Source organism: Prionailurus viverrinus, unplaced genomic scaffold, assembly GCF_022837055.1.
Source record: "Prionailurus viverrinus isolate Anna unplaced genomic scaffold, UM_Priviv_1.0 scaffold_40, whole genome shotgun sequence".
NCBI classification, from domain to species: Eukaryota; Metazoa; Chordata; class Mammalia; order Carnivora; family Felidae; genus Prionailurus; species Prionailurus viverrinus.
Window position 1 is genome coordinate 4,062,909 of NW_025927608.1, and position 20,044 is coordinate 4,082,952.

Sequence of the window (20,044 nt, forward strand, 5' to 3'; positions counted from 1 at the left end):
GAAAGGGGCCACTGAGCACGTCCTAATGATGGCAGGCAGAGCACAGGGACGCAAAAGTGCTTTACTCCCAGAAGTTCACCAGTGTGTGGACAGCACGCACCAGTGAGGATTCTGTCTCGTGCCCAGTGCCGGGGACAGGGATGGAGCCCTCTGCCCAGCGTCCACACAGCTTCACACTGGGTTCTAGAGAAAGACCACGCAGCTCATAAAACCTTGGTCTCTTTCATTTTTCACTTTGCCCTGGGCGACCAGGACGCCTGCCCAGCACCGGGACGCGTCCGTATCCCCTGCCCCGCGAGGCCTGTGCCTTCCCCCCTCGGTGCAGCCATTTCCGGCGGGGAGAGGATGAGGGTCTGGGGAGCTCGGGGGGGACGGAGGAGGGCCTGTGGTGGGGTCTGGAGTCTGGGAAGGGCCCTGCCCTCACACCCCCCTTCCCTGGTTAAGGATTTTTTTGCTGAAAGGGCCAAGGAAATGTTGGTATGACCCCAGAGGCCACAGCGTCTTTTCCGGGCAGCTTGGAGGTCACTCGTGTAGACAGCAGAGCCAGAGGGTCAGCTTCTGGGCCCCGCACCCTCAGCAGTGTCCTCAGATCCGGATGTGGAAGGTGCTAGAAAGAGAGGAGGGCTGTCTGGGTGAGGGCCCCTCGGTGGAACGCCGACAGGCCCCTGGCCCGTGCTGGACGGTCCCTTAGGGAGGGTGCAGAGGACACAACTGAGCAACCCCAAGGACAGGCAGAAAGCTGGACACCCAGCTGTCCCCGGGACCCCAGCCCCCAGCCATGGCCGCAGGGCCACACCTGAGGAAGTCGGGGGCCTTGGCGATCATGTCCTCAAAGTCGGCGAAGCCCAGCTTGCCGTCCCCGTCCAGGTCGGCCTCCTCGATGACCTTGTCGCACACGAGCACCACCTCGTCCTCGTCCAGCTCAGACTTGGTGAGCCGGGCCAGAGTCCGCGTTAGGTCCTCCTTGCAGATGAAGTTGTCTGTGTTGAAGTCTGGGGGCGGGTGGAGGTGCTCAGGCCAGGGGTCCCGCCCGGCACCCCACGGCCCTCAGCCCGTTCACACTCCGGGGCCCCCGGACCCTGTGCCCAGCCGACGGGGGCCAAGGGGGCACAAGACGAACACCACATCCGCCAAGTCAACATCTATGACCCTGTTGAGTCCCCACAATGGCCACAGGTACAAACTTGGTCTGAGACACTTCAGAGTCTGAATCTGAGGCTTGTGGGGACACCAGGACCTCCCGGCCGCACCCCACAGCAGGCCCTGTGCCCCCCGCCCTGGAGCGGAGGAAACTGAGGCCCAGAAAGGCCAAGTGAACGAATCCAGGTCTGAGGGTGGCTTGGAGGGGGAACTGGCCGCCAGCCGAGCCTGTTGGCCAGTAAGCACACCCTTCCCTAAACTGCACCCTGCAGCCTCCCGCAGGTGCCCCACCCCTCGCCCCCCTGCACCGCCCGGCACCACGGGCATCAGGACTCAGAAGCCCTTCGGAGGGAGGCCCAGGCTGGCCATTGTGCACAGAGCCGGGCACATGGTTTGATTCTGCTGCCCACAGCACAGCCGCACAGCTCAGAGAGGCATGTGATCACGGCAGTGACCCCGACATGGGCCCCAGTCTCCAGCCTAGCTCCCAGATGTCTGCCCTTCTTCCGCCCAGACTGTCCCCCACTTGTCTGTCCTGCAAATTCCCGTTGGTCTTTCAAGTTTCAGCTCAAACACCACCTTCAGGGGGCTTTCTAGACCTCCGGGCTCCTCCTGCTGAGCCCCCTGCACGGGCCGCACCCAGACGCTGACAGTGATGAAGAGTGTGGCTGCTGGAGGGACATCACGTGTTCCGCCTCATGCCCCCCCTCGCCCCCCACCAAAACACAAGCTGATTGGCAGGTCCAGCAGAGTCCCCATTGTGCAAGGATGAAGCATTGGGGTCCTGCAGTGACATCCCAGGTCAGCACTGGACCCCAGCGTCTCGCCGTGTGCCCACAGCACCGCCTCTGGGACAGGCAGGGGTGGGACTCATCTCCACCCCACAGGGGCGCCCAGCAAGCCCTGTGCAGATGTGCGGGCTGCTGGCTGGATTCCTGTGCCCGTTTCACGTGCACAGGCTGAGGCGGGGCGGGGGGGGGGGGTTGTGTGTGACCCTCGCTGGAAGTCAGGTCCTGATTCTCCCCAGCACCAAACCCCCTCTGTCCAGAAGCAGGGCAGCAAGGGGCCTGCCCCTCCTGCCCGGCTGCACCCCCACCCCCCGGCTGGCAGACAACAGCCTTCCCCGGGAGCGATGTCGGGGCCCTGGGACTGGAGGGTAGACCAGCTGCTGTCTTTCTGATGTGCGCACACAGGGGTGCATGCGTGGACCCAGACCAGGCCTCTGAAATGCACAAGCTAACTACAACAAAGTGAAAAAGGCTGAGAGGCCCAGGAGCCACCAGCTGATCAAAGATGCTGAGACAGGAGGTCTGCCCACGGCTCCTCTGGTCCACGATGGGTCCCAGCCCCTCCCTGGGCCTCAGTGTTCCCATGAGGACCACCGGCCCTGGGCAGGCCCAGCTCATGAGGTTCTCTCCTCTGGGGGTCCAGCGCCCTCTGGTGGCCGTGTGACCACTGTCATAGGCTGGGCTGGGGTGAGAAGTCAGGCCGCCCACCTCCACCTCCAGGGGGTGGGTGGGGGGACCTGGGAACCTCTCTGCCTGGCAGAGGCGCCCTCCCCGCCCCTGGTCCCCTGGTCTCCAGTTCACACCTCTAGGACGCCCAGTGACCTCTCCAGAGCCCAGAACTGTCCTGACCTACCTGGAACCCTGCAGTGGACCCGTAGTCCTGGGCACCAGATTCAAACTCCTTGGCTGGCTCCTCACAGCCTGTCCTGTGACCTCCCTGGGCTCACACCACTTGGGTGCGTCTCACCTCCTCAAGCCTGGCATGTCCTTGTCATTCCCTCCACTGGGCAGGCCCACCCCAACTTTCTATCCAGGGACACCCCCCTGCCCCCAGGGAGCCAGGACCTCCCTCCCCTCCAGGACCCCTGGTGTCCTCACACACTATCTTTCCCCACAGGTCAGGCACTCTCCTGGGGTCCCTGAGCACCCCACCACCAGCAGCGCACAGCCCGAGGGGAGCACCCAACCACCAGCACGCAGCCCCTGAGGGGAGCACCCCCAATACCAGAAGCCCCCAAGGGGAGCACCCACACCACCAGCACTCAGCCCAAGGGGAGCACCCCCACCACCAGGACGCAGCCCCCGAGGGGAGCACCCCCACCACCAGCACACAGCCCCTGAGGGGAGCACCCCCAATACCAGAAGCCCCCGAGGGGAGCACCCCCACCACCAGCACCCAGCCCCTGAGGGGAGCACCCCCAATACCAGAAGCCCCCAAGGGGAGCACCCACACCACCAGCACTCAGCCCAAGGGGAGCACCCCCACCACCAGCACACAGTCCCTGAGGGGAGCACCCCCACCACCAGCACACAGCCCCTGAGGGGAGCACCCCCACCACCAGCACGCAGCCCCTGAGGGGAGCACCCAACCACCAGCACGCAGCCCCTGAGGGGAGCACCCCCAATACCAGAAGCCCCCAAGGGGAGCACCCCCACCACCAGCACTCAGCCTGAGGGGAGCACCCCTACCACCAGCACTCAGCCCGAGGGGAGCACCCCCACCACTAGCATGCAGCCCCTGAGGGGAGCACCCCTACCACCAGCACGCAGCCCGAGGGGAGCACCCTCCACACCAGCAGCCCCTGAGGGGAGCACCCCCAATACCAGCAGCCCCCAAGGGGAGCACCCCCACCACCAGCACACAGTCCCCGAGGGGAGCACCCCCACCACTAGCACGCAGCCCGAGGGCCCTACCGTAGATCTTGAAGGCATAGTTTGCCTTGAGCTCGCGGGGCGCCGACTCACAGAGCACGGAGAACATGTCCACAAAGTCGTTGAAGGTGAGGTTGCCCTCGCCATCCTCTGAAAAAGCCTCTACGATCCTTTCCTTGAAGGGGTTCTCCTGGAGGAAACAGCCACAGTGGTTGTGTGGGTGCAGGGTGACCCTGGACGAGTGACCTGACCCTGAGCAACCCTCCACCCCGTCCCACCCGCAAAGTGGGAACCACCACACCTGCGTGACTGGTTTGTGAGGGCAGACAAAGCACGGAAGGTGTGGATGCCAGTCCAGGCACCGCACTTCGTGTCCCACCCATCGCTCAGACCTGCACGGAGCAGGGCCAAGGTGTGCTCCCCACTGCCCCAAGGGGTGCACAGGGGTGCCTGCCACCATGGGGAGGAGAAGAGGAGGCCCAGGGCGCAGGCAGCCCTTGGCTATGCGAGGTCAGGCCAGAGTCCTGCCGGGCAGAAGTGGGGCCCCAAAGGCTCGGAGAAATGAGCCCAGACAAGCAGTCAGACCCCGGGCCTCGATCAGCTCCAGGGGGCCCCTCCTCCGGGGAGCCACACCCGACTCCCCCCTCTGATCCCAGGTCTCTGGGGGCTCATGTTTCCTGGAGCCCCCACCCTAGCCCCCACTCTGTGCCGAGCCCAGGAGGCTCTGGAACAGCCGAGGGGCTGCTGCCAGACTGCCCACCCCTCCAGGTACCCTCTGAGCCGTGGCCAGGCCGGTGCCTCACTACCCCTTGGGACAGAGGTGCCGGAGTGGATGCCATGTGGTGCCCTGACCCCGGGAACACACACCCAAGGGCTGGCAGGGGGCTGCTGGCAGAGTTGCACAGCTGTGTGGAGTTGTGCCCCGAAAGCCAACCTTCCCTACTGCGGGACTGCCCTCGAAGTACTACAGGCAAGGAGCTTGTGAAATGAAACCTTCGTGTCAAATACCCATGTGGTGTGGCGTCCAGCAGGTACAGCCTCACCTGGGAACATGCTGCAAAACAGAATCTTAGTGCCCACCTGCTGGCCCAGACCGGCTGACCTTGACCTGCCGGCCCTGACCTGCTGACCCACACATGCTGGCTCTGACCTGCTGGCCCTGACCCTGAACTCTTGACCCAGACCTGCTGACCTTGACCTGCTGACCCACACCTGGTGGCTCTGAGCTGCTGACCCTGACCCTGACCTCCTGACATTGACCTGCTGGCCCAGACCTCCTAGCCCTGACCTGCTGACCCACACCTGCTGGCTCAGACCTGCTGACCCACACATGCTGGCTCTGACCTGCTGGCCCTGACCCTGACCTCCTGACCTTGACCTGCTGCCCCAGACATGCTGACCTTGACCTGCTGACCCATACCTGGTGGCTCTGACCTGCTGACCCTGACCCTGACCTCCTGACATTGACCTGCTGGCCCAGACGTGCTGACCCACACCTGCTGGCTCTGACCTGCTGGCCCTGCCCCTGACCTCCTGGCCCAGACCTGCTGACCTTGACTTGCTGGCTCAGACCTGCTGACCCTGACCTGCTGGCCTTGACCTGTTGGCCCTGACCTGCTCACCCAGACCTGCTGGCCCAGACCTTCCGACCTTGACCCGCTGACCCTGACCTCCTGACCCAGACCTGCTGGCCCTGACAAGATCTGCAGGCAGCCCTGTGCACGTTCAAGTCTGAGAAGTGATCGTGTGGATAGCCGTGCTAGAGAGGCTAATGCCAGACAGGGAGACAGAGGAATCTAGAAAAGCAGACATAAGGTCAGCCATGCACAGATGACCAGCCGTGTCACAAAGGGGCAAGCAGGTGACACAGACTACAGGGCAGCACTGACCACCCGTATGCAGTCCCCACATGTGTGGCTCATTTATTCAGAGAGTACAGGGGAGGAAACAGGCACAGAGAGGTCCAGTGATCCTCTCAGGACCACACAGCCACCAAGGGCAGAGCGGCTTCCACCAGGTCTGGGTGCCTCCGCTGCCTGCCCCCCAGCCCACCTGCCCAGCAGCAGCGGCCTCTGTCGTACCCGGAGCTCTGGCATCTGGATGATGAGGCTCATGGGCACGTGGACGATGGGGCTCTTCCTATAGTCCATGGGGACGAGGTTGGGGGCCAGCTCGTAGAACCGTGCGTGCAACCTGCGAGGGAGGCAGAGGGAAAGAGCTGGGCGGGGGGGGGGGGGGTGTGGGGGTGTGTGTGCATCCCCTGAGTCCCCCTCAGCCGATGCTGCCCCACCTGCACCCAGCCCCCCGCTCCGCACAGGCCCCCTTGCCTAGCTCTGAGCGCAGGAAGTGGGGCCTGGGGGGGGGCAGCAAGCCCCCATGCTGATAACCGGGTCGTGTCCCCCACCCCCAGGTCTCCGTGTTCCCTCTCTGGGCCCCATAAAGGCCTTCTGTATGCCAGCGGTGTCGCCCCATTAATTCTGCCCCCGGCTGTGCACACAGGTGAGCTGCGCCCCCCAGCTCTCAGCGTGGCAAACCGAGGCCTGAAGAGGTTAAGAGCCGTCTGTCCAGGGCCACACAGCTGGAAGTACGAGGGACGTGGCTGGAACGAAGGCCTGGAGATCCAGGGCATTTACCCCTCCTCCCCAGTCCTTAAGCCGTCGAGCCCCGGCCGTTTGCTGCTGGGTCCCAAGCAGGCTCCGAGGGTTGGGTCTCTGGAATAGCCGCCGGCAGCCCTCACGCCCACACGCAGGCCCTGCCAGGGCCCCAGTCACTCCCACCTCCCGCCCTGCCGGCAGCCCGGTCAGTGCTCAGGTGGCCCCAGGACACAAGCTGGCCTGAACGACCCAAGGACCCTCCAGGGTGTGGGACCTCCTGCCGCTAGCTCACAGGGAGGCCCATCCTCCATTATTCAGTCCTCTTCTGCCCCTAACATCCGGGAGAATAGCCCCCAAGTCCCGCCCCACACAAATGCAGCTCAGGTCAGATGAAATCGTGTCCAAGACGTGCTGCCAGATGGGGGGACGAGTTCAGGGGGCACCGACCAGGGGCTGAGGCGGGTGACCCACCCAACGGGGGGCCTAGGACTCTTGGGAATTGGACCAAAGCACCCCCAGAGCCCCCGCCCTGCCTGGCCCACTCCCCTAAAACCAGTGTTCTAAGTGGCTGGCCCACTGACACACCCCAGGCCCCTGCAACAGGCCCGCAGCCCTCTCCGGCCAAGCACTTTACTACCCGCCCGGTGCACACGTAACACCAGCCCCGTTTAGCGAGTCCTCACTCTGTGCCAGGCTCTGGGTCAATTCCCCAGTGTGGATGACTCAGTTTAATCCCTCAACCACCCTGGGAGGTGGATGCTGGTGTCTCTATCAGGCCGCCCTGGCTCTGCACCGGCCGGGTGAACGCAGAGCAAAACGCCATGAGGCCGCTCCCCCAGCCACAAGTCCCCACGACCGTCCCGGAATCGCACAGAAGCGCCACCACTGGGAAACACAGGGCTGGAGGGAAATCCCAAAGCCCGACCCTCATCAGCAGATACCCGAGTGACAGCATGGGGCCAGGACTCTCCGCCAGGGGCATTCAAGGGCTATCTTCGTTCTCGCTCTCCGAGTCGAGGAAAAACCTGTCCTTGTTTACCGTCCCCAAACACAGAGCCAGCACTTGCATATCACAATTTACACAGCTGGCTTCGCGTTCTTGACAGACATGCTAAACTTCTGTTACATTTCACCCTGCCCTTGACCTTTGACATGTGGGGTGTGATGCTGGGTGCCGTGGGCATTGCCCTCCACCTCCAAAGGCATGCAGGGTGGCCGCAGCACGAGCCACATGGCAGACTGAGGTCGGACCCCCACGGACCTCCCCATCAGCGAATGGGGGCTGTCCTGCTGTCCTCACACTTGCAGGGTCAGGGAGGATGGCATTAGCAAGGCCACCTGGCCCTCAGCTGCCTGCCTGCCAGGGGCACCCCACCAGGGAGGTGGGGAGAGGGCCGAGCCGCTGGCAGATTGGGGTGTCCCCTGGGGCGGGAGGGCCGACTCCTGCCCTGACGCCAGGACTAAGGTGACCCTGCTATTTTATTTACTTATTTTTTCTAAGCCAAACTCAGAATTTGGAAGGCTGAATCACTGTGGGGAAACCGAACAGTCACCCCGTCCCAGTACAGGGCATGCTGGCCCTGTCCTAAGACCCCGGGGCACAAGTCACACCTGTGCTGCTTCAACTCCCCGGAGCATGGAGCAGTCGGGGAGGCGCCTCCCCGTTCATTTTAGAAACCGAGTAAGAACCTTGCTCGCAGAACCCGACGGGTGGCGTCCAAAAGGGACCAACGACGCGCACACAGATGCAAAACTCTTATGAAATATTGGTAAATCAAGTCCCACGGTATTGAGAGAGTGACACATTCAGACCGTGTAGGATTTAAGCCAGGAATACGCCGTTGGACTAACCCTTCGAAAATCTGTGACTACGAATCATATTAATCGGCAAAAAAATTGTCTTGTCAAGTTGGTAGCTACATTTATGACCTGATGGGTGTATGGACACAGGAAAAAAGGCCAAAATGTGGACCACACATTTACGCTGTTGGCCCCTGCGAGGTGGGGGCAGATAGGAGCGAGAAGAAGGGGCCAGCTTTCACTTGTCACTTCACCTGCTCCCAAACTGCTTGAATTTTTAAAGTGGTCACTAAAATATAAATATTTTTAAGTAGTAATTTTATCAATAATAAAGCTTAAAATCCTCAGAAACAAAGGGATGCTCTACCCCAAATCAACACCCCACGCCACACCAGAGCCATCCCCAGAAAAGCCGGAGGCCGCCTATCAACCACCGCTACACGGCATCGCCCCATGACCGCTGGCCACGGTGGTCAGTGCGGGAAGAGACGGTACATTTAAATACTGGAAAGGAGGAGAATTATTATTCGCCAGAAAACCAAAAACAATCAGTTAAAAAACTATTTGAATGAGAAAGGGCTCAGTAGCCCTTCTGCACAAAATAGTTTTCTTTTTTTTAATGTTTTATTTATTTTTGAGACAGAGACAGAGCATGAGTCCGGGGACGGGCAGAGAGAGAGGGAGACACAGAATCCGAAGCAGGCTCCAGGCTCTGAGTTGTCAGCACAGAACCCAACAAGGGGCTCGAACCCACGAACCATGAGGTCATGACCGGAGCCGAAGTCAGATGCTTAACTGACGGAACCACCCAGGTGCCCTCAAAATAGTTTTCTATGTACCAGCATCAGCCTATTCGAAAATAAGATATAAAAGACCTAAATCACAATAGGAAAAAAAAAAAAAATCACCTACCCCCCCAACAACAACTAAGTATGAAAACCAAGTGTGTAAAAAGATGTAAAGTATCTGGGTGGCAAGGTAAGTGCCTCTGTTTCCTGTCTCCACATTTCTGCCAAATGAAGACCATCCTAACTGAAACCTGCAGCGGTTTGTTTGAGAACTTGCCGACCACAATCACAAAGAATGAAACCTTGCCATTTGCAACTACGTGGATGGAACTGGGGGGATTATGCTAGTCAGTCAGCGAAAGACAAACATCATATGACTTCACTCATATGACGACTTTAAGAGACAAGACAGATGGACAGAAGGGAAGGGAAGCAAAAATAATATAAAAACAGGGAGGGGGACAAAACAGAAGAGACTCATAAATATGGAGAACAAACTGAGGGTTACTAGAGGGGTTGTGGGAGGGGGGGATGGGCTAAATGGGGAAGGGGCACTAAGGAATCTACTCCTGAAATCATTGCTTCGCTATATACTAACTTGGATGTAAATTTAAAAAAATAATTAAATTAGAAAACGAAACAAAGAACTTGCCGACCAGATTCAAAAGTCTGTGTGAAAGCACCAGTGTGGGAGGGGGGGAGGGCCTGAAAGAGGGCACCCGGGGGGGGGGGGGGGGCGTCTGCCCCTCAGCTGTGACAACAGAGTCTGAGGGGACAGCCGGTCACCTCGCGGACCCGAGCGGCACAGACACGGCGCAGCACGGGGGTGAGGACGGTCCACGACAAAGAGCATTTGAAATCACTGGGAGAAGCGGATTCTTCTGGAAGTCGCAGTCTGGTTGGTGGCCCGCATTTGGGCTCAGCGCTCACGTACATACAATTAAATTAAATTGAAACAGTAATCCAAACTTTGGCTGCCAAAACTTACAAGTGAAAACAGGACAGGAAAAGTCTGGACTGGCCCCGGGCCAATGAGCGGCGGTTCCTGCAGAGTCCCCCTAAAGCCACCACCGTGCGGGTGGGCCCGACTGTGGGCTAGAACCCCGGGGCAGTCAGTAAATGACTGGGGGAACGGAAGACAAAGATGCAACGGCCAGCGTGACTGAGGAAGGGGGGAGATGGGACCTCACGCAGGGCAGCTGGCAGAGCAGATGGTTCAAAAGTGCTCTCAGGGGTGGGGGGCAATTTAGCAGTAAAAATCAAAAGCCTTAAGAATGTCTATACCGAGAGAGAGAGAGAGAGAGAGAGAGAGAGAGAGAGAGAGAGAGAGAGAAAGGTCTATACCTTTCAATTCAGAAATCTGTTAGGAACTTATCCCAGGGGCGCCTGGGTGGCTCAGTCAGTTAAGCGGCCGACTTCTGCTTAGGTCATGGTCTCACGGTTCGTAGGTTCGAGGCCCCCCGTCGGCCTCTGTGCTGACAGCTCAGAGCCTGGAGCCTGTTTCCGATTCTGTATATCCCTCTCTCTCTGTCCCTCCCCCGCTCATACTCTGTCTGTCTTTCTCTCAAAAATAAATAAACGTTAAAAAAAAGTTTAAAACAAAAAGAAGAAAAAAGAAATTTACCGCAGGGGTGTGGGGCACAGCCGTGCTGTCACAAAACTAATTACAATGGCTGAAAACCTACACGTCCAGCCAAATGAATTAAGGATGTGGCAAGATCATGTTTTTAAACCTATTTTTACAGTTTGCTTAAGGAAAAGCAATTTTAAGCACATTATAAAACAACATGAGACACATTTTTGATAAACACACACAGAGGAAAAACACTGACACGATACACAGCAAAACATCAACACTCATCACCGCCAAGTGATGGGGTTACAGGTAATTTTCGTCTTCTCTCGACTGGCTTTATTTCTGATTTTCTTTTAATGTTTATTTACTTACTTTGAGAGAGAGAGAGAGAGAGAGTGAGCAGGGAGGGGCAGAGAGATGGAGAGAGAGAATCCCAAGCAGGATCCGCACTGTCAGCACAGAGCCCGACACGGGGCTCGAACTCATGAACCGTGAGATCATGACCTGAGACAAAACCAAGAGTCAGATGCTCACCCGACTGAGCCCCCCAGGCGCCTCTGTTTTCGAATTTCTCTATGGTCATCATGTATCACATATGAAATAAAAAGCTTAATTAAAACAGAGCCCACAGAGTTTTCAGCACGTTGAGAAACCAAGGTACGAAACACTGACACAGGGAAACACTCTGCAGTGCTAGCTGGAGGGCCTGTCTGCACCGGGGGGCAAGGACTCGGGTCCCCTCACCGAGGAGCACAGGCCCACGGGGGGCAGAGGGCAGTCAGAGTGCCACCTGGGACCTGCTAGGAAGAGGGCTCCGCATGAGGGTGGAAAAGGTGCACGCGAGCAACTGTATCCACCTGGCGGGGGGGGGGGGGGGAACCGCCGATGGTTATCTGTGACCCAGGGCCGCTGCAAGGAGAACCTGTGCTCGGGTTTCCTCCGCACCATCCATCCACCGGGCCAGGGCTGGGGGCAGCTCACCAGGCAGGCCGGGGCCCGGCTCTGCCGACGGCCTGCTGCACGCTGCCGAGCTGGGCTCCGGGCCTCGGTTGCCCTGCCTGGACCTGAGGTGTGAACGGCGGAGAGGGCTCACCTGGCAGGGGTGGTCAGTCCCTGGTAGGTTTCACTGGCCCTCGCTGGGGCCCAGAGAGAAGGTTGGAGAAAAGAGAAGGGGCCAAAATGGAACGGAGCTGTCGTGGTTCCTCCAGGGGCCACAATCCCACGTGCTGCCTGCTCTCACCACCCCTGTCGAGGGTGCACGGGTGGGCCATAAAACCCCAAGCGGCCCCGTGTTGTGCTGAACACAGGGGCCTGCTGGGGGCGGGGGGACAGTGCAGAGACAGGGAATGACCCACAGCAGGCGCTCCATCCCCCGCCCCCTCCTCCTGACATGACCACTTTGCAGAAAAAGCACGGGTCTGGTCCCTTGGGTCCCCAGTGAGTGTTAACACAGTGGCAGAGCCTGAATGAACCAGGGACGGGACAAGCAGGAAGGGGCATCCAGCTGCCAGAAGGGATCCTACCCGTGTCTGGACCCCAGGCCCGGCCTGGGCTCTGGGTCGAGCTACAGAGGCTGGGGTGCTGAAGGGTTCAGAGTTGGGCAGGCCAGGACTGCGAGGCATCCCCCCATCTGCCTGGGGCTCGTCACTTGCCAGGGGACAAGGGACACCCCAAAGACCTACCACGTTTGGTCTAATGCCTGGCCTTCGTGCCACGTGCCCGTACCATGGGCAACCTTGCTGCTCTCAGTGAGACCACTGGAGGTAGGCAGGGGGTGAAGCAGGCCTGTGTCCTTGGCCCTGCTGCTCCTCATGGCCTTCCTCACCCACGTGGTCTTCAAGCGCTCACTGGGGGCTACCAGGTGCTGTGCCCAATTACGGGGCGGGGAGGCTGGGGCCCGGCTGACTGCGACTTCAGGGGGAGCCAAGCACATGGGCCAGGAGCCCCTGGAGCATCCAGGACACTATACGAGCAGTGACACAGGGGACACGAGCAGGACACATGAGCTGGGGTGGCATGGACGACCACGGAGGTGGGTCTGGAAGGGGGCACGGGAACGAGGTGGGTACCAGAGGTGAAGAAGGGGCCGCCGGGCGGCGGAGACAAGCTTTCGCCGCCAGAGCAGGAACGGGCAGGGGCCTCGGAGGACGAGCAGCCGGGGTGTGGCGTCTCCAGAGGCGGGGGCCCTGCACAGAGGACGAGCGTGGTGAGGCTTCGGTGAGGGTCTGTGCCCAGGACGCCACCGGCAACGGCTGTCGTTACGGCTCTGCGGGCCACCCCGTCCAGACGGGGACCCCACCCCACACATCATTCAAGTCACAGACCAAATCCCACTGTGCAAACGCCGCGCCCTGGTGCTCCCGCCTCTCAGCCCCGCCATGAGGTAAGTGTCCCCGCCCCCACTTTACAGAAGAAGCGAGGCTCGAAGCTTGCCCGGGGCCACAGAGCTAGGACGCGGGAGTAGGGCCCAGGTGTGCTGATGCCACAGCCGGGGCTCTGCCCGTCACCCCGCCTCTCCAAGGTGGAGAAGTGGGGACCCCTGCCTACCCGGGGGCAGGCTGAAGAGTGTCCGGGGCAGAGGGGAAAGGCGGAGGGAGCTGCCCGTGTGAGCCAAGTGGTCAGGACAGTGACAAAGCACAGCTCGCCTGGGAAGCTGCTGCAGGCTCTAGCCCCAGCCCGCCCATCGGCCTCCGGGGAAAGCGGTCCTGTGACCTCGCCGGCTTTTAACGCCACCTGGTAGCTCAGGCACAGGACCTGTGAGGGGCCGGGCCCGGCATCCTGTGGGTCGTGCTCACTGCCTGGGCCTGGGGCTCCAAGGCTGCCAACCCCCTTCATCTCTTCCCTCAGAGCCCGCCTCCTCCATCCCAAAGAAAGGAGTTGTCCCGGAAAGGGAAGAGCCCCTGGCAGGCAGCTCAGGCATGCTGGGGGCATGCAGGCCAGGCCCTTGACTTCTGGGCCTCCCAGGGCAGAGGGACATCAGGGCTGGAGCCAGAGGGCATTTCAGGGACCCCGAGTCTGACAGATCTCCGGACACGGTCAAATAAACAGCAAGGGGCCTGGAGTCAGAGGCCAGGTCTTCAGGCCCCACAGCCAAGTAGGGACAAAAGGTTTTCCTGTTACAAGGTCGCAGGGAGGATAAAATGAAAACGTGCCTGAAACGGCCCCCCAAAGAGCCGGGCACGCAAGACGGAGACACTTGATTCCTGGCAGAAGTGTCTGGGCGCCGGGCGGGGTGGGAAGTTCTCCAGTTCACAGCGGCCTGCGCTTGGCTCCCGACAGGCAGATGCCCCCCTCGGTCCCAGCCCGTGCAGCCAGCCCACGCGAGGTGCCCGGCCCAGCTCCAGCGGGCGAACCGCAGGCCACACTTACTTGAGGATGTCCTTCTTATTGAAGAAGGTGCAGTCCTGTGAAGGGAAAACACACACACAGTCCGCTGCAGGGCCCACGCCCCGCTTTCCCTCGGGACCTCTCGGGAACCGCCTCGGCCTGGGCAGAGAGCAGCCTGGTGGCCCGGAAGCCACCTCCTGAAGCCGTGGCCTGGCCCAGGGAACTGCGGCATGGTGTGGGGGTCTGTGGGGCAGCCTTGGGGGCGTGCAGGCACAGGCGGGGGACGAGCCGGAGGTGGATGGCACTGACTTGTGGTCTGCTCTGTGGGACGGCGGGGAAAGGGGCGGGGAGACCAGTGAGGAGGTAAGGCCGGCAGGGTCTCAGCTGCAGGGGGCGCCATCCACACTGCAGCGCGAGATCGGTGCCCCGCGTCGCGTGCCGTGTGTCCCAGGCACAGAGACGGAAGGTCCCGGGCACACAGGCTGGGGAAACACCGACATCTACGTGGCATCTGAAGCCACAGGAATAGAGGAGGTCACACGGGGAGGCGGTGGAGGCCAGGTGAGCGGAAGCAAGGAGAGGAGGAGGCAGGGGGCAGCGGCTAGGACCCTCAGGGTGGGGGCAGCGCTCGGGTCCTAAGGTCGCCCAGTTATAAACTGGTCTCCGGTGTCCTGCCTTGTCTGTGTGACCTGCCTCTGTCCACGGACCGGCCTGCCTGGTGGCGGTGGCTGTGGTGCCTGGCCCCGGTGCGACGTATGGAGGCAAAAACACCCCAGGGATGAAGGGCTTTTGTGCTCATCCTGGCCCTGGCCCCCTGCCCTCGCCGCCGTTGCCCCTGGGGATGTGCTGACCAGGGGCTCACAGCCGCGGCCCAGGCTTGCAGCCAGCCAGGCCTGCCCCGCGTGAGACCCGGAGTCCCTGGGCACCGGAGCAGCTGTGCCGCACACTCAGGAAGCCCAGAGAGAAGGCGCCCGCGGGAGGGCTGGAAAGGGGGAGCCGGTGGGAACTTCCGGGTCCCCTGCCACCCAGTCTGCCGCCCAGGAGTTAGGCCAAAGGCCCGCAGGCCGCCCTGCCCTTCTCGGACCCCAGGGACTTGTCCTAGCGGGCTAGGCTTTGCCCTAGGCAATAGCTCCTCTGCCCCCACCCTCACCAAGCTCGGAGTCCCTGTCTCCGACTCAGGCGGGGACGCGGGGACGGATTTCCTGAAGACCCTGCAGCCTAGCTGAGTCTTCAGGCACAGACCCTCCTCGGCCCCTCCCAACCTGCCTGGTGGGGGTGTCGGCATAACCAGGGACAGGGAGAGGCCCTGGCCTCCCCTCTTCCCCTCTGCTCTCCCTTCTCCCATGCCCTGGGTTGAAAAGGAAATATCTGGGTCCTGACCCAAAGGCCCTACGAGTGAAAGGGCCCTGGTCCCTTATCACAACCACTTACACCTGTCTACATCAACCGTCCTCAAGGTGTGGTTCCAGGACTGGCCGCACCAGTATCACCTGGGGACTTAGTGCAAATGCAGGTTCTCAGGCTCCACTCCAGACCTGCTGCACCAGAAATTCTGGGGGTGGGGCCCAGGAATCCGAATCTTTCCAAGATCCTCCACCCGCAGTGATGCTGTTGCTAAAACGAGGGCCTCAGCTCTGGAGCAGAGTCACCTGGGGTGGAGCCCGGCATCAGAGTTTGCAGAGACATTCCATGACCGCAACGTGCAGCCCAGGCTGAGAACCACACCCCACCCGGTCCGTGATCACCGCAGGCCTGGTCCGTGGGGGCTCTGGTTATCCAATTTTGTTCAACCCTCGTCCCTAGCCTACGGTGGGGGGAGGGGGGGAAGGCAGGCAGGCATTATCTCCCCACTCTACAGATGGGAAAACCGAGGTTCGGTGAAGTTGAATAACTTGCTCTAAGTTGCACACGCAGCCCAGAGGGCTGACTGCAACCTGGGGCTTTTGCTTCTTGACCGCAGTCCACAGACTGTAGAGTCCAGCCATGACCACGTCCACTGACCGCTTCCTGTCCTGCCCCGGCCGCGTACTCCACATCCAGCGCCATGGGTGCTCGACACAGGGCTCCGGGACGAGGAACAGGTCTTCCCAGGTAAGCCCTCCACACGCTTCACTGGCTGCAGGATATCTCACAACAGGCATTGGCCCTGCTTAACCGAACTTTCTCCTCGTCCTGAACACGTGGCAGCAGCTGTTTGTAGGTTTTCAACATTACCACCAAACTGCCACGAACCTGCTCACCCACTAACGTTTTGCTTTTTCTTCTGCTGACCTTGCCTGGACCTCATCCCAGGGAGGCAGCTCCCGGGGGGTGAGCATGGCGAGTACCGTAAAGGCTTCTCAGGATTCTGGCAGTGTTGGCAGAGAATAAGGTTTCGTACTCAGATTCTAAGTGTCTTGTCTTGCCTTGGATCCTTGGGTGGAGACAGAGGAGGGGGTCCCCAGGTGAGTTACAGGGCTTGCTCTTAACTGAAAATGTGGGCTGCCTGTGAGACTTGAATGGCCAGAGGAGCAGTGGTGGGTTCTGGGGGAGGCTGGGAGCCCTGCTCTGCAGTTTGAGGGGTCTGGGAGATTGATCTGGAGGGCAGAGAAGTCTGGAAAGAAACCTGAACTTGGGAATCACTGGCACCCGAGGACTGGGGACAGGGGGCCGTAACTGGGAGCCTGGCAGGCGTGGGGCTGGATGGAGCGCAGAGGGCGGGAGACTGGGGCTCTCAGGTTTCGTCAGCCCTCGTTCCTCCCACCCTGCCTGGCTCTGGTGGAGGATCACAACCCAGCACTGGGACTGGCTCCCAAGTGTAACCCAACACTAGGCTGGTGTGAGCGGAAACTCAGGCTCCCCACCCCCCATGGGGCTATGCTTCACTTCTGGGCAGGGTCCGCCTGCTTGCCTGTGCCACCCCCCAGCCTTCACCCACGTGCTCCCCTCCACCCAGACGCCTCCTTCTGGGACTGCGGGGGCCTACCTTTCATAGGCCCTGCTCAAGCACTGCATTCTCTCTGAATCTTGCAGAGCAAAAGTTCCCCTTCCCTCCGGGTCTTCCACGGACCACTAGTAGCCTCCTTCCCTGGAGCACATCGTACTCTCACGAGGCCAAGGTTGACTTCTCCGGGACAAAGAGCACACACAGGCCCTGCCCCCAAACAAAAGCAGCGAGCCTTGGATTAAAGGATTCAAATTCCAGTTTGAGCCTGGACTGTGCCAGGCACTGAGTGGCTCCTCGGCCTTTGTCTACTCTTCTGTGAAATGGGGCTGATAATCCGCCCCCTCGTGAGGATCCTAGAGGGTATCCGTTCCAATGCCTGGCACACAGCAGTGCTCCATGAATGTGGCTTCCTGGTCCTTCTCAGGGCCTCACATGGAGCTGATAACCATTATTGACGGCCAGCGTTTCTGAGGAGAAGGGGCCTCAGAGGACTCACACTTCAGGCCCATTACGAAAAGAAATATTCATGAAGGCAACAGGCAGCCACAGGAGACACTGCCGATGTGCCTCTCTCCCACAGCACACTCCAAGCAGGCCCCCTCTGCCCAGGGGAGTCGAGCAGAGGCGTCCCAGTTGGGCCTTGAAGGATGAGGGAAATCTGAAGGGGCGTCCCAGAGCATGGGCAAAGGGAGGGAGGAAGGAGGCCAGCGACAGCCCAGGGGTGGCTGCCGCACACAGGGCAGGGAAGGAGGCCCGGAGGCTGGCCAGGGCCCCAGCAAGTCAGGGGGCTGGGCTTCATCCTGCAACCACACAAGCCTCCCCGTGGCAGAAGGGCTTCGGGGCCTCGGATCTGGGCAGTTTCCTGGCTCTGGAGGCAGCAGGTGCTAGGAGGGTCTTAGCAGGTGGCTGCTGGGGGCTGAGGGACCTTGCGGGGGGGCGTGGGAACGGGCACATGGCCTGCCTTCTTGCTCCAATTATTTCCATGCTGGGGCCAGAGGTAGAGACCCCAAACGGGTAAACAAGACACCCCCAACTTAAATCTGACTCGGGGGCCGATACACCTCACTCCCCACCCAGACAGGCCCCCAGGTCATTTCTGCTCTGCAGAGACTCATTCTCCTGGGCTGATTCCTGGGATCGGGGACCCTCCCTGCAGCCCACGTCTCATGACCCTCCAACTCCGTGCCAAGGTGGGCGCTGGGACAGGTGTCTGGGGAGGGGTTCGAGGCCAGCGCGGGGCCAAGAGTAAGGAGGCTAAACGGGGATGAAAAGGAACGGCTACCGCGAGGAAAGCGCTCTCATCGCAAGGGTGGGGAGACTGAGGCTGCAAGTCACATCCCAAGGTCACGCTCCTACCTGAAGGCAGGGGCAGAGTCCGAACCCAGTAACTGGCTTTGGGGGCCTCGGCTCGCGGCCAAAAGCAGGGGAGGGCGGGCGCCGGCTCACCTGGTAGTTGTCCAGCTGCTCCTCCGTGAAGATGGTCTGCTTGTTGCCCATGGCGGTCGCCGCGCCGTCGTCCGGGCGCCGAGCCCGAGCCCGCGGCCACCCGGAGGCGGGAGTGCGACCGGAGCCGGGCGGGGAGAGGCCGGGCGACCCCGCCCCGCGGTGCGGTGCGCCCACCCCGTCAGGGGGCGGCCCCTTCCCTCCGCGGGAGGTGCTGCCCGGCCTCTCCCCGCCTCACTTCCGGCTGGGCGGGGCCAGGATTGGGGCAGGGCGCAGCCGGGACCTCCAGCTGGGCGGGGCCAGAACTCCCTGCTGGGCGGGGCCAGGACCCCCGGCGGGGCGGGGCCAGGACTCCTGGCTCGGCGGGCCGGCCCTCCGCTGCAAAGGATGGGTCAGTGAGTTGGCCTTTCTTTGCAGGTGAGCGGACCTCTGGCCGCTGCGCGGGGGGGGGGGGGGGGGGGGGGGGGGTGCATCTCGGGCCCTCTGGGTTCCTTAGCGGGACAGGATTCACTAGCCTTTCTTTGCATCTTTGGCTGCACAAGAGACCGAGGAGGATTTACAGGACTTACCGTGTCCAGTGAAGTGTGACAAAGGCCAGGAACTTTTAAAGTCTTTATTTATTTGTTTTAGAGAGAGAGCGCGTGCGCGAGCAGGAGACGGGGACAGAGGGAGAGAGAGAATCCCAAGCTGACTCTAGGCTCAGTGCAGATGGTCACTGGGCTCCATCCCACAATCCTGGGATCATGGCCTGAGCCGAAATCAAGAGGGTTCCTACACCGACTGAGCCACCCAGGCGCCTCACCTGGGACTTCTAAGCAAATGCCAAAGACCACAGCAAACAGAGCCACTGCTAAGTCCTTCCAGGAATCCCACCCATACATGTGTTATTTCCAACCCCAGGAGAGTTGATTCTACTGGCATTATCTGCATTTTATAGGTGGGGAAGCAGGCTGAGAGAGGATCAGTAACACTCCAGGTCCTACAGCTGGGAAGCAGCGGGACTGGGCTGGACTCAGGTGCTGACTCAGCCTGCTGTTCCACACCTGGGCTTCCATGAACTCAGCATGTTATGCTTTAAAAATAGATGGTTCCTTTCTTTAAGCACGTGGGAGGCTCCACACCCCCCCCCCCCAGAGTTTCTGATTTAGTATGTCTGGAAGGCCCAGAACGTGGGGGTCTAACAAGATCCCAGGTGTTGCTGGTGCTGCTGGCCCCGACCACACTCTGAGAATCATCGCTGGAGGTTAGAGGCTCCAAGTGTGGCAGATTTCCCAGGTGTTTCTACATGTTCCTTTTACCTGAGGTTCCTGTTTGGGGTTTACCTAACATTTTGCCACCTTCAGGTGAGGACAGCAGCTATCAGCTAAACAGACAAGCCACCCTCTTCAAATCCAAAGAGTCACGAGAGGCGATCAGAAGGGCAGGAAGCAATTCAGAAGACGTGCGATGGGGTCTCAGCCGTGGGAAAGAAGGCAGGCTGTGTGACCAGTAATTCAGACACTGTGGAATTTTAGAGCAGAGACACCTTTGTATGAGTCTCTCTGCACCTCCCTTTTCTCCCGTGTGAGAGAGCTGGGGAGACGGGAGCCCCCTTAGACCACACAGTCACTGTTACACGTTTCCTTCTCGTCATCTTCGACGCCACGCTGCCCATGAGCAGGTCGGAATTCAGTGTTCAGATCCTGCCCGGGTACACTGTCTAACACGCTTGCGTATTTGTGTGACATGCGCTCCATGCAGAGAAGCCAGAACCTCTGTGAAGACTAGGTTTTCAGTTCTGTGATTCTGTC

The 20,044-nt window shown here is 60.5% G+C and overlaps 1 protein-coding gene across 8 annotated transcripts; it reads right to left on the reverse strand.

Annotated features, from left to right (window-relative positions):
* Positions 1–206: 206 nt before the first annotated feature.
* Positions 207–18,449, reverse strand: CIB2 (calcium and integrin binding family member 2). Of its 8 annotated transcripts, none has more exons than XM_047846736.1 (8): positions 18,258–18,449; positions 13,928–13,962; positions 12,628–12,744; positions 5,882–5,993; positions 5,471–5,596; positions 3,894–3,990; positions 797–992; positions 207–607 (listed from the first exon to the last, which is right to left on the reverse strand). In XM_047846736.1, the coding sequence occupies exons 1-8, from the start codon at positions 18,306–18,308 to the stop codon at positions 586–588; spliced, it is 756 nt and encodes a 251-aa protein (XP_047702692.1). In that variant the 5' UTR covers positions 18,309–18,449; the 3' UTR covers positions 207–585. The 8 variants fall into 8 exon arrangements, with proteins under 8 accessions (XP_047702692.1, XP_047702691.1, XP_047702693.1 ...); XM_047846735.1 differs by having other exon boundaries at positions 3,843–3,990; XM_047846737.1 differs by lacking the exon at positions 12,628–12,744 and having other exon boundaries at positions 3,843–3,990.
* Between the last annotated feature and the right edge of the window lie 1,595 nt (positions 18,450–20,044).